The sequence below is a fragment of the Suricata suricatta genome, chromosome 4 (genome assembly GCF_006229205.1).
Source record: "Suricata suricatta isolate VVHF042 chromosome 4, meerkat_22Aug2017_6uvM2_HiC, whole genome shotgun sequence".
NCBI classification, from domain to species: domain Eukaryota; kingdom Metazoa; phylum Chordata; class Mammalia; order Carnivora; family Herpestidae; genus Suricata; species Suricata suricatta.
The window spans coordinates 33,104,785-33,118,773 of NC_043703.1; the positions used below are offsets into that span (position 1 = coordinate 33,104,785).

Sequence of the window (13,989 nt, forward strand, 5' to 3'; positions counted from 1 at the left end):
TACTTTTAAAAATCACATTCAGCAAATACTTATAAGCTACAAACATATCACACTTTCTCTTTTTTTCCATACCTTTGTATTAAGAACTTGAGATTTATTCTCAACTTCCAAGGTTTGTGCATCACTATCTGCTCCAACCGTATCCGTAATATTGCTTCCACAATTCTGTGTGTTATAGCCACTATCCATCTGATAGAAAAGAGAAAAAATACCAAGGTAACACTGCAAACGAATTGACTTATCCACAAAATTTGAGAAACTTTTGTTTCAATAAAATAAATACTTACATAAAATATAGTTCAAAAATTACATATACTGGGGCGCCTGGGTGGCTCAGTCAGTTATAAGCAGCTAACTTGGCTTAGGTCACGATCTCACAGTTTATGAGTTCGAGCCCTGGCACTGGGCTCTGTGCTGACAACTCAGAACCCAGAACCTGCTTTGGATTCTCTGTCTCCTTCTCTCTCTCTCCGCCCCTCCCCAGCTTGTGCTCTCTCTCTCTCTCTCTCTCTCTCTCAAAAATAAACATTAAAAAAAATCTAAAATATAGAGTTTATATAATTATATATAAATATAAATGAATCACTATATACTACCATTCACAACTGAACAAAACAGTGTATTTAATACTGATCATAATGCAACTTAAAAGTAATATAGAAACATAAAACATAGTTCTACATAGAATAGTTTGCTCTTCAAGTAGTCATTGTACTATGTTGGGGGCCGCCTCAGGCAAGGAGATATCGCTCTCCAGGGAGCAACCAAAAAACAAGATTTACATCTGGAGGCTAGGAGAGTGCATTTCCTGGTCCGGGATTCAGAGACAGTCATACTGAGCCAGACGAGAAAAGCCAAAATGAACAAAAGATCAAACCGCATTTTGGATTATGCAGCGCTAAGCATTGCAGACGCAAGTCTGGGCGCTTCTTTTTGATGCTGTGTCCGGAGTTTCAGTTTCGGGTTCCCCTTTCTCTAATATTCATTTGACTCTGTTACCTGGCAACCGACCTGGGTCAGTTCCCCGCCCCAAACCCTATATAAGAGTATTATTTTCTAAATGAAGTGGAAGGGGCTTGATGAGAAACCTTGTGTTGTGTCCTTACTCTCTGTGCTCCCCCTCCCTGCCCTTTCTCTCCCTCCCTCAGGATCACGAACCCGCAAGGATTCACCGCCCCGAGGGCCGGAGCGGCCGGGGTGAAGGAACCTGACAGTACTATACCATTCCTTTACTAAAATGTATCTTGTAATTTCCTTTAGAAGCCGTGAACAAGCCAGCAGACACCTGCTTTCCGGTTACTGGTTACTCCGGTGATCACACTCAGTAGATAAAGTGAGGATTACAATTGACTTCAAATTCCGATCTCTTTACCAAGCTTGTCTTTGAATGGCTTGGCTGCATCTCTAAGATTTACCTAAAAGGCATGCTCTCTTTAAAAGTATTCAAATTAATTTATCTTTTAAAAGGTCATTTACATTATACTCACACCCACTGCTGACACACAAATCTTACTTCTTAATAATACCATGAATAGCTCTAGGTATTAGTTCAACTTTTCATTTTAATTAACTGTAGCATTCTAGGATGTGCTGTTGCAGCCCCAAATTGAACAAGGGATTCTGGCAAACTTCAGTTTGGGTAACATGTATGATAAATATTTCGTGTGCCTAAAAAAGTGCCAGGGCCTGTAAGGCACTCTATTTGATACCATTCTTGCTTTCTCCTTACAACAACCCTATTAACTTCACACGTGGAGAACCCAAGGGTCAGAAAGGGGACTTTTCCAGTATCAGAATGCGGTGCTGAAGCTGAGGCTCCCGTCCACTACACACATGGCATCCGGCTGCGCACTGTTGAGCACCAAACACAAACCCCACAAGGGGAGGGATTCACCTTGCACTTAAACTCTTTCCTACAAACGAGGATCAGAAGGAAGAAAAAGATGGCGTATTTTTGTCCCCATCACCAACATCAGAATAGCCTAGGTGTGTTCTAACATGATCTTAAGAAAAATGTTTCCAGGTTTCAGAGATGGAAGCATACGTGTTAACTACTGGGAGTAACATTGTTCCTGAACAAAATCCTTGTAACACGTAAAAACAAAACAAAACAAAAAACAACCTTCCACTACATTCCAGGGGAAACACCTGGTTGTGTTGCCATTCGACAGCTATGTGATCAAAACTACAATTATCAGATTGCTTCCAGAGAATCTGACAATTACTCATTTTTTATTTTATTTTTGAGACAGAGAGAGGGCAGGGGGACAGGCAGAGGGAGAGAAGAGACAGAATCTTAAGCAGGCTCCACACTTAGCACAGAGTCCGATGCGGGGCTCGACCTCACCACCCTGGGATCATGACCTGAGCCGAAATGCCCAGGCACCCCTGCCAATTACCCTTTTATCACCAGTGCCAAACAACTGGCTTCGGTACCTCGATAGTACAGCATCAGTAAGTACATCAAGGGCAAAGCTGACACAGTGGGGAGTCAGTTTGTCCCACTTCACAGGAAGAGAAGAATCAATGGGCGGCCCCAGAAGCCGCTGCTGACCGCACTGGCTCTCATCCGGATCCTGCTAATGATGGTGCGTACCACGGACCAACTAGGCATCAAAGGAGCGGTGTCAGCAACAATTTTACAGTTTTTCTCAGCTGCAGATGAGGTGCTTTTTAGCTTAAAAAGTCATGCTCTTCTCACTGTCAAGTGTACCTTGTCTTAAGATCCCACAGCCTGAAAATGACAGGTTCTGACGGGTTCTAATTCAAACTGGGTTCTGAATGCAATGCAGATCTCCTTCCTGTTGGACTATTCTGCCTTTAAATGGTCTTTCTACTGCCATCATCCTACACACTGTTACTGCATTTTTCTCCCACATAAATCAGATGGTCTTTCAAACCTTCCAGGTCCAGGATAGCAGCTGGCATTCCCCGAAATCAGGCCTCAGCACTTCCACCCTTCCCTCGCCATCCACATCTCCTCGTCCTCTGTCCCTCTGGCTTGCTACTGGTCCAGAAGACCGTGTCTCCCGTGACCGAAGGCAGTGCACTGAAAGTACACGCATATGAACTCTACTCCCAATGATCAAACTACTACCCTACAACCCCCCAGCTTCCCTGTTGTCAGTAAGAAGGGACAAGCTCGCTCACAGATGCACTCACTTCCTGAAACAGAAATAACTGGGCTAGGAGATAAAACTGCAGTCTGCCGTTCCGCCTTCCCAAGCCCAAGCCCCTTACAGCCACGCTAGCCCCCAGCCACAGGTGTGTGCCGCCACGTCCATCCCAGCCCCCTACAGAGGTGGGTCACTCGTGCTGACCCCCCACCAGAGCTCTAGAGTCTACCCATCTTGCACGCCTCGCTTCCTTCATACGTAAAAGCCATCACCATTTTACAGATCATAGTTCTCGCATCTGCTGGAAGGTATCATGAGGATTAGACTCTGTGAAATACTTGTCCTGGTCTCTGGTACTTGAAAAGGATACCTGCCTGATACTTATCATTAATGATGATCCTGCCCAATTTCTAGTTTTCTTTATTCTTTTTACTCTTCTCCCTCTCCATGTAAATGTGCTAGCTCCCCCACTTAAAGTAAAAAGCAAAGTTAAGAAGGAAACTACAAAAAGATTTTGGACTTTAGTGTTCTTCTCTAGCTATGGCAACCCTTCCCTTCTCAGCTACGGTTCTTGGAAGAGTTATCTGCACGTAGTGTCATCCTGCACCTCCTTTACCTCCCTCCACGGACTGTTTACCTCCCCACCTGCGGCCGTCACTCATCAAATTACTTGTTATTAACTCAACAGCCACTCCGCAAGCTCTAGAACCCTTGCCCTTACTTTCACAGCACTGACCTTTCTTTCCTGAGGATGTTCCATGGCGCTGGGCTTTGCGCATGTCCCTCCACCCTGCCCCCCAAGCTGGTCCTTCTCAGTCTCCTTTGGGGGCTCTGCTTCCTTCACCAAACCTCCTTTTCCTCGGGGTTCCAAACGTTGGCTCACTGCTCTGACTTTATGCAGTCCTCCTGGCTGAACTTACCTATACATCCGTCTGTTTTCATCCCAAAGTATTTAACGAGTAGCTATTACAGAAGCTCTGGGATAAGGCAAACATACATGACTGTGTGACAGACAGTGTGACTGGCAAGAGTGCAGAGCGTCCGGGGAGTGACGGAAGCACGTGAGATGTGGCGACCGGGGTCAGGGAGTGCTCTTTTGAGGATGCGGCCGTTAGGCTAAAAAACTAACAGGAGTTGACTACGTAGGAGAGAGAGAAATTCTATGCAGTGTGTGGGAAGGTTCTTTTGACAAGAGGGAACATGGCCATTTAAAACTCTGGAGAGCTAACGTGACTGAAACAAAGAGAAGGAAGGGAAATGAAATGAAGCCGAGGAGTAAGGCAAAAGCCAAACCACGTGATGCTTTGCCAGCCATGCTACAGATTTTTAAATACCAAAAGCAAAAACAACCCCCCAGCCCCCCAAAAACCTTAGAAATTAAAGGTGCAGAAACAAAAACATAATAGAAGGGTTATTATATACAGTTAAGGAAACTTCTCCAAAATTAGATAAGGAGATAAAAAAATGTAGGAAAAAGGTTTCAAAAACTGGAGAATTAAAAAGGAAATTCCAGGAAGAAACGTGGAAGTGAGAGAGGAAAATCTAGGGTAAAAAGATCCAAGTGAAGGGCACAGGTTTACAGGTCACAAAGACATGCTGAGTGCCAGCACCGCGGATGGAAAGGTACCCACTCCAAAGAAAACACCTCACACACTGAAGGCAAAGAAAAGATGCATACATGTCCAGGGCTGGGTAAAGAAGACCACATACAAAAGATAAATTATTAAAATGGTTTCAGGGGCACCTGGGTGGCTCAGCTGGCTAAGTGTCTGGCTTCGGCTCAGGTCATGATCTCACGGTTGGTGGGTTTGAGCCCCATGTTGGACTCTGTGCTGACAGCTCAGAGCCTGGAGCCTGATTCGAATTCCATGTCTCTCTCTACTCCTCCTCTGCTTGTGCTCTGTCTCTCTTGCTCTCTCAAAAATAAATGAACATTAAAGAAATTTTTTAAAAATGGTTTCAGATACGTCCCCAGAAATAGTGAAAGAGAATCAATGAAACAATGGCTTCAAAGTCTGAAGGACAATTATTTCCAAACTCTCACTCGAGAGAATGAAGAATACACCATCAGGCGGGCGGTTTTTAAAAACTGTACTCCTCCTCACAAAGCTACCAGAAAACGTGGCCCAGTACAGCTCGAGGTAAACCAGGAAGGAGAACGGAGTGCAGAAAACAGGAGACGGAACCCAGGAGAGGGGAAGGGAATTCCCAGTCTGCTGAAGGGATTATTCTAGCACCACAGCTGTGCACCCCAGGCGCAGGCCAGCCCGTCCACGATAAAGCAAGTCAAGGGGCCTGGGGAAATGCGGCTGTCTTCAAACGTTTAGAAGCTACCTTTGTGGTAGGAAGATAAGAATGTCTGAAGACATTTTCAAACTACAAAATGCTCTGCAAAAGGTAAAATTCTAATATGGCCCCAAGGGTAAAACGGAAACTGACTGGTGGATCTGACAGACGGAATCATATTTTATCGCACTGGATTGGAAGAGAAGCTCTAAAATGGACCAGAACACCCCTGGCAGGTACTTGAGCACAGAGTGGGCGATAATTTAGTAGCGATATAGGCTTCCCACGGGTGGCTGAATTAGCTGATAAAGTGTATGGCAATGAAAGCATTTTATGATTCTTCTATAAATGCTCTGGAAAAAAAAAGAGGTAGTGAGGAAAAAGGAGAGAGAAAAAGAAGTTAACAATACCTTGAAGGCTAGGTTTGACTTTAAGTGCTTTTTCATGTAGGAATCAAATTGAGAAGCTAAAATATATAAAGTGATTCTAGTGTATTTTTCCTGAGCAATGATCCTAGAAGTCAGGAGAGAGATTACAGACATAAAACCATGAGCAGATGATTATATTTAATTTTGAGTCATTTAGAATCCCCCTGTGAGTTTTAAACTTTAGCATTCCAAAACGGACAGCACTAGGGCATTCATTATGGGGCAGGAGGAGAATTAAATGAACAACTAACTACACACGGTGGGTGGGAGAGTGGCCAGCACTCGGAACCACTGTCCGTGTCAGCTCTGCTAGGGGTTCGTCCGAGCCTGGGGTAAAGGACGTGAACTCCAGAGCCACGCTGCCGGGAGTAAAATCTGGGCACCACCACTTATTAGCGATACAGGGAATTTACTTAACCTCTCTGACCCTCTGTTCAGTGGGGACAATCGTCCACCTACTGCACAGGGCTGTTGTGAGGATTCAATAAATTAGCACATATCGAGCACTCAGAACAATGCCTGGCACACAGTAAGAGCTACGGAAGTGTTCAATGTTGTTAGTGTGAAATGGCAGGTAAGAAGTGCCTTTCTGACTATTTTAAAGTTCTCAGCTCAAAGACTATGGCAGTTGGGGCGCTTGGTGGTTCAGTTGGACATCGGACTTGATTTTGGCTCAGGTCATGATCCCAAGTTTGTGGGATCAAGCTCTGCCCTGAGCTCCATGACAAGTGTGAAGCCTGCTTAAGGTTCTTTCTCTCTCTGTCTCTCTCTCTGTCTCTCCTCTGCCCCTCCCAACCCCCTCTTGCTCGCACTCTTTCTCTCAAAAAACAAAAAACAAGACTATGGCAATTAATGGAACAAATGTCCTTCTGAAAGTGCCTGCAGGGAGCCTGGGTGGCTCAGTCGGTTAAGCATCTGACTCTTGATTTGGGCTTGGGTCATGAGATCACAGTTCATGGATTCGAGCCTCACATCGGCTCTGCACTCAGTGTGGAGCCTGCTTGGGATTCTCTCTCCCATTTTTTCTATTCCCAGCTTTGTGCTCTCTCTCTCTCACAAAATAAATAAACATAAAAGAAAGAAAGAAAGCACTGGCTATGAAGTTGATTTGTCAAATGAATCATGCTCTTCTGTTGTCAGACATTGCAAACTGGAAATGTGTGATTACATGAAAAATGTTGGTTATAAATCATTTTTTAAAAGCACAAAACTCATAAACATAAAAGTACTTTAAATTGTTTTTTTCTTCCCGAATCATATAAAGGAAAAACAGAACTACCGAAATTCTTTAAGACAAATACTTTACCAGGAGTTGAATCTCCCTGGCGTTAGCTCCACATGAGGGAGACGAATCCGGAGCCGCTGCCTGACCCCTGGCACTCTGTGAAAGCAGAGCGGCTCCATCTCTTTTCTGCTGTCATCCTATCCCACTCCAAATAAGCACCAGTTAACGTAAGGATGAAATATGTACCATCTGTCCAAATTAAAAAAAAACCTAATCTTCTCAGTATCATTGTGTACTGTTTTTTTTTTAATGTTACATAATGCTACAGAGTTCTCACATTAAAAAATATTATTTTTACTGTTTAGTTTTTGAGGAAGAGAGACAGAGTGCAAGTGGGGGAGGGGCAGAGGGGGAGGGAGACACAATCTGAAGCAGGCTCCAGGCTCCCTCCCAGCTGTCAGCAGAGCCTGACGCGGGGCCGAACCCACAGACTAGGGGATCATGACCTGAGCTGAAGTCGGATGCTTAAACGACTGAGCCACCCAGGCGCCCCTGCTACAGTCCTCACCTTTAACCCATTTTCTTTCTTAGTATAATCTCAGGGAAAAACAGAGTGAGGGAGTCAGCCAAGGACTCCGGAATATTAAATTAGCTTACCTGCATGTTACTGCTTTCACAAGGAAGGACGCTGCTTTCCGCAAGAGGTGACATGCATATATGAGAGTTTTCAATACTGAAGGCAATCCCGGTCACAAAGTCGGTCATGGGCAAACTGCCATTGTCCACCGGCTCCTTAATCCAAGTGTTCTCGTCTGCTATCTCGATAGGATCAACCATATCCACGGTGTTGTTCTCCTTCTCACTTTCAACATCCTGCGACAGCGCTAATTCTTTCTCAGAAGTACCGGACTGATTCTGTGTGATAGACATGGCGGTCACTAGTACACGTGTGCCATGCGGGGGAGTGTCACTGCCCAAGTGCCGCAGGCGTGCGCCGGTGTTCATGGCTGGTGACGAGGCATCTGTGGGAGGAAGGTTCACTTGGTCGTCCTCATCTTCACTGTGGGCCTCAAGAGCGAAGGGTATCCGAATCAGCGAGGTCCGGTACTGGGTGCCCCCCGCACACATCTCCAGTCTCATCGGAGACCAGTTCTTGATTGGTGAGCAACCATCTATGTAAGGACTTCTGATGCATGGATTCGTAATTCCATTAGAATTTGTTGTTCCAGATGAATTATCAGGAGAATGAAGAGTAAACTTTCTTTGTTCTAAAAGATTGGAAGGGAAAAATTACGCCATAAAAACACACAAATAAAAACGACATTACTAAGTGATAATCATCATGTTTTAATGCCAGAACAATTGGATTTCTAGAACATGGTACTATTTACTAAGTGAAATTTAGGTGTTAAAAACGACAGCACAAATGAATGTGTTTCTTTAAGTAGGATAAAACTCTTCAAAAAGAATTCCTCTGGTACTTCCTTTTAATTAAGCAAAATAATTTACTCCCTAAGAATGATTTCCTCATAAACATATTGTTTATATACAATATTATTATAGTAGCAATGCTGTTCAGATACGAAGAAAATACTGAATACATCAACCTATGGCTACCAATTAATAGCTGTACCTGGTAAGTGAAGTATGTAAAAACCTTGCAGAATACTACAAGCAATTCGTTAAAAGGCAAGCAAAAAACTGTAAAATGATATTTGCAATAACAAAGAATTTAATGGGGCGCCTGGGTGGCTCAGTCGGTTGAGCGTCTGACTTCAGCTCAGGTCATGATCTCATGGATCGTGAGTATGAGCCCCGCGTCGAGGTGGCTCTCAGTGCAGAGCCTGCTTCGGATCTTCTGCCCCCCCCCCAACCCCCCTCTGCTCTGCCCCTTGCCCGCTTGCGCCTTTCTCTCTCAAAAATAAATAAATCTTAAAACAAAACAAAATGAAACAAAGAACTTAATGATGATAATCAAAATGATAAAAATGCTTTACAACATAATACTTTTTATAACTTCATTGGCTTAATAAAAACACACATTATTAAAAATAGGGAAGGCGTGCCTGGGTGGCTCAGTCTGTTAAGCGTCCAATTTTGGCTCAGGTCATGATCTCGCAGCTTGTGAGTTTGAGCTCCGTGTCGGGCTCTGTGCTGACAGCTCCGAGCCTGGAGCCTGCTTCAGATTCTATTTCTCCCTCTCTCTCTGCCCCTCCCCTGCTCACACTCTGTCTCACTCTCTCTCTCTCTCTCTCTCAAGAATAAACATTAAACATTTTTTAAAAATATAGGCAAGATCCAGTCCTCCCAATAATAATAAACATATGAAGTGTTCAGCCACACAAAAAATAAAAAATATAGAAGTTAGGGGCACCTAGAAAGCATTTATTCAACAAAAACAGTAAAATACCAAGAATCCCTCCCCCAAAATCAATGGTCAATAAACATTCAGGAAGAGTTCAATATCATCCTAATCAAAGATACAAAAGCAGTAAGAGACATTTTTGTAATATACCAAACTAAGAAGTATCACAAAGAACAGTAATACCAGTGTTTCTAGATGTGAGAAACTGACTTTCTTACATACTATTGATAAAAATTTCAAGTGATACAACCTTTTTAATTTTGTTATTTTGTTTTGTTTTAACATTTGTTTAATGTTTATTTATTTTTGAGAGAGGGATAGAGCATGAGCAGAGGAGGAGCAGAGAGAGAGGGAGACACAGAATCCAAACAGGATCCAGGCTCTGAGCTGTCAGCACAGAGCCCGACACGGGGCTCGAACTCACAAACTGCGACATCATGACCTAAGCTGAAGTCAGACGCTTAACCGACTGAGCCACCCAGGTGCCCTTGATACAACCTTTTATGAAGAAAATTTTATAAAAATCATCAAGACCCTTAAAAACATTCACCCCTTTTGGACAAATAATTCTACTTCTGAAAATTTAACTGGAAGATACAAATATGTACAATACAATGTATATACAAAAATAATCAGTTTTTTGATAAAGAAAAATTAGAAACATTTAAAATGTTATCAATGGTTGAAAACAAATGATACATCCATGACGTGGAATACTATACCGTGATTCAAAATTTTTGTTTCATATAATAATAAATGATTTCAATGACCTCTGAAAGTATTCATGATACAATGCTCTGCTAAAAAGCAGAATACAAAACTGTGGTGTGTGTGTCTGTCTGCCTCCACACAAAGGTACATGTCTAAGTATTTATATAAAAGTACACACACATACATAAAGACTAACAAAAGTAGTTTTTAAGTTTACAATTTTATTTATTATGAAGAGCTTTTGATTGTGAATAATTTTTTCAAAAGAAGCTATAAATTTTTTCAGATTTACTGACATCGTGTGAAGAGAAATATGTAAATTTCCAAACATTATACCTTAAAACCCTTACTCAAATATATCTTTACAAAATATATCTGATTACCAAAGTCTGAACCTATAGGTCAGAAAGCATACAGAAGCCAAATGAACTCTAAAATTGCCATCTTTCTTTGATTCCCTTTATACGAATGCTTGATATAAATATTGCTAATCAGATCACCTGTGTTTAATAGTAGCACAGAACTTTGTTGAGAATCTAGTTTTTGAAGGTAAATTGTTCCTTTTTTAAAAAAGCCAGTTCCTAAATTATAGGTGAGTGGTCGTTTAGAACTCCATAGTTAGAAGAAGCCTAAAAAGAACCTCTTTCATAACAACTATTAGTAACATGAAATTTCAAATAGCTATTTTATTTGGAGACATACCCGAGAGTGGAGTCTTTCCTATTTGAAATGCAATTGGCGAGAAAGTGGGTGAAGAAATAGGTGAAGGGCTGGTTATACTTCCCAAACTGTATTTTTTTGTGCTTCCCTGAATAGGGCTGGATGAAAACTGCCCCTGTGATAAAAATAAACAGATAAAATTACATAGTCCTCTTCCTCAATTTGTTATATATGCCATATGTTACTTATCTTCATCTTTAAACACATTTATAAAGTAGGTCATATAAACTTTGGTAGTCCACCAAAGGCAAAGCATCTTGTAATGAGAATGAAGATAGTCACAAAAATTTTGAAACTGAGTATGTTAATCAAAATAAAATATAAATGCAGTGTTTAAACAAACCATTCTATTTCATACTAGCAGCAGTTTATGAACAACTCTAAATTGCTCCATTAATGGATACTGAAAATCTTACATAGTTCAGTAAACAACTGACACTGAAATCCCTGGAGACGTGACAAATCTGGTCATCCTGTGCACCGCTAAGTCAAAAACACTGACCGAAACCACTGCTGACTCATGACAGAATGTGAACTAGTCTACTCCTCAGGAAATATAAACTCCAAGGCAACCATTCCTAGAGTGCCAAATGAGCATCAAGCATCCGTCTCATAGCAAACTAACCACCACGTTTAGTACACTTCTTACCGAACTTGGGGTCTGCACAGGGCTCCTACACCGTACAGGAGATAAATCTATCGAATAAAAAACCTCAAGTGAGGCTTGAGCACCACTTCGAGGACTTCTGGGAGAAGCTGGAGGTAAGGAGTCAGAAATACTTCCATTGCCATCTAAAAATAGCTTTCTTCTGAGGGATGAAGAACTGAGGTTTCCAGGAGACTGATCTGAAAATTCATCAGCTCTAAAATAGTCACCTATATGTAATGTTAACAGAATAAAAGGCAAAGCGAGTCATTTTGAAGAGCAATTATGCTTCAGTTATATGATTTTTTAAGAAACCAGCATGTACTGTATGTTTGAATTTTGTTCAAAAGAGGGCAAGGTTTAATTGCATATGTGACGTTGGAAATCTGAAATTATTCTTTTTTGAGTACTTCATGATTAGTATAGGTAATACCAATAAGATGTGCCCATGAATAATTTGTCTATAGTAAAATTCATTATCACAAAAAGGCTAATTAAGGCCATGCTAAAAAGGAGAAATTTCAGGATGGTTCCCCCACTTCTTTAGACACACTGCCATCTATTTCCATTTACGAAAAGCCATCAAAATAAAACCTTCTATTAAAGTTATTAAAGGTTTAAACAAATACAATACTTACCTAATACATTTTCTAAATTAAAATCCACAGGAAGAGACAGCAATGTCTGACAAGCAGCTGGAAGCAAGCAGATAAATAAATACAAACATAGATAAATCAATGCAAGCATATTACATGCAATTTAGCACGTGCTTCCCAATCAACTGTCTCCTCATGCTGTTCCAGCCAAACTGAATGATTTCATTTACGTGTTCTATTAAATAACATGCCACCTCTCCATAAGCAGTTTCTTCCACTTTCCAGCACTGATGTAAACCTGTTAATGCCAAGAGTTAACTCCTGGTTGTACTGTTGGTGCTGGAATCAAAAAAGAAGCCAGTCCAAGGCGCCTGGGTGGCTCAGTCGATTCAGCATCTTGCTCTTGATTTCAACTCAGGTCATGATCTCACAGTTCATGAGATCAAGACCCACATTGGGCCCCAGACTGACAGTGCAGAGCCTAATGAGGATTCTCTCTCCCTTTCTTTCTCTGCCCTGCCCCTGCTTGGCAAGCACTCTCTCTCAACATAGATAAACTTTAAAAAAGCAGCAGCAGCAGCAGCCAGGCTGTATAGCTAACTCTTCAACAACATGAATTTAAACTGTATGGGTTCACTTAAATGTGCATATTTTTCAATGAATACAGTAGAGCACTATAAATGTATTTTCTCCTTCTTAGGATCTTCTTAACATTGTCTTCTAACATACTTTACTGTAAGAATACACTACATAGAACCTATAACATAGTATATGCATGTTAATCAACTATGTTATTAGCAAAGCTCTAGTCAACAGTAGGCTATTAGGAGTTAAATTTAGGGGGAGTCAAAAGTTATATATGGATTTTTGATTGCATGGGGGACTGGTATCCCTAACCCCGAGTTGTTCAAGGTCAATTGTATTTGGGGCTAGGTTTCCTAACATTCATACAATTAAAAAAAAATGCTGTCTAAAACCAGAAATCAACTCACATGTTTTGAACAAGAAAACACACTACTGCTACTGCTAAAATTGGCAGGAAATATCTATTCTAATTATTTTTTAAAATGAGCTTTCCTAGAGCTCATTCATAATTAAACAATTTTAATTCCAGAATAAAATGTTATCACACAAACTGAATTTAAAATCAAATAGAGTTTAATGTGGAACATTCTTCAGTTTAGATTATTTTTATACTCACCATTGCTTTTCTCAGCATGGATGGTCAGCCTTCTTCCAGTTGGAGATTCACGAGTTACCTTAATACCTGTAAAACATTTTAACTGTCACATCTTACATTTTGTATCCTTAATTTACTTTAGGATTACTTTTTCCAGGTAAAAAAAATGAACAGAGTGAAAACCTTTATTTTTACAACACTTTAAAAATAAATATCTCCATATATAATAATTTGGCATGTTTGTTAGTTTTTTAATAAAGATAAAACTTAAAGGATTACCACAGCAAATAAGGAGGCACAAAATAGCAATTTTTAAGGAAAGCATGGCTACTCTCCATTATGTTAACCTTAAAAGATTGAGGATGCATTTATCCTACCTCAAAGTCCTCAAGTCCTCTGTTGCTTAATGTTTTTGCAATATGGGTTAGATAAACTGTCTGAATTAAAATGCCAGATCATTCAACAAAACCTAAAATTTGATAAAACCATGCTCAGTTTTCTTTCCATAACAGGAGTCAAAAGTAAGTGAAAATAATTTTTTAATTGAAAATTAATGACTACTAAGTTTTATAACTTGAAAATAATCAGATAAAAAAACACATATTTTAAAAATGAGTAACATAAAGGAAAAGGCATGGAGAAGAAAAAAACTCCACAGAGCTTAAAATAACATTATAGAATACAGTAACTTAACAAACCTAAATAAATAAATGGTA

General features: G+C 40.8%; 1 protein-coding gene across 3 annotated transcripts in view; it reads right to left on the bottom strand.

The window, feature by feature from the left end:
* Window positions 1–13,989, bottom strand: part of BORA (BORA aurora kinase A activator) — a 30,955-nt gene that overhangs the window by 507 nt on the left and 16,459 nt on the right. For 2 of the 3 annotated variants that reach the window (XM_029936621.1, XM_029936622.1), the window contains exons 6-11: window positions 13,295–13,360; window positions 12,136–12,192; window positions 11,501–11,727; window positions 10,834–10,966; window positions 7,713–8,323; window positions 73–189 (exon numbers count right to left, since the gene is read on the bottom strand). In XM_029936621.1, coding sequence (XP_029792481.1) covers window positions 73–189; window positions 7,713–8,323; window positions 10,834–10,966; window positions 11,501–11,727; window positions 12,136–12,192; window positions 13,295–13,360 — 1,211 coding nt within the window. The remainder of the gene's footprint in view (window positions 1–72; window positions 190–7,712; window positions 8,324–10,833; window positions 10,967–11,500; window positions 11,728–12,135; window positions 12,193–13,294; window positions 13,361–13,989) is intronic. The other variant, XM_029936623.1, reaches the window with a different exon arrangement.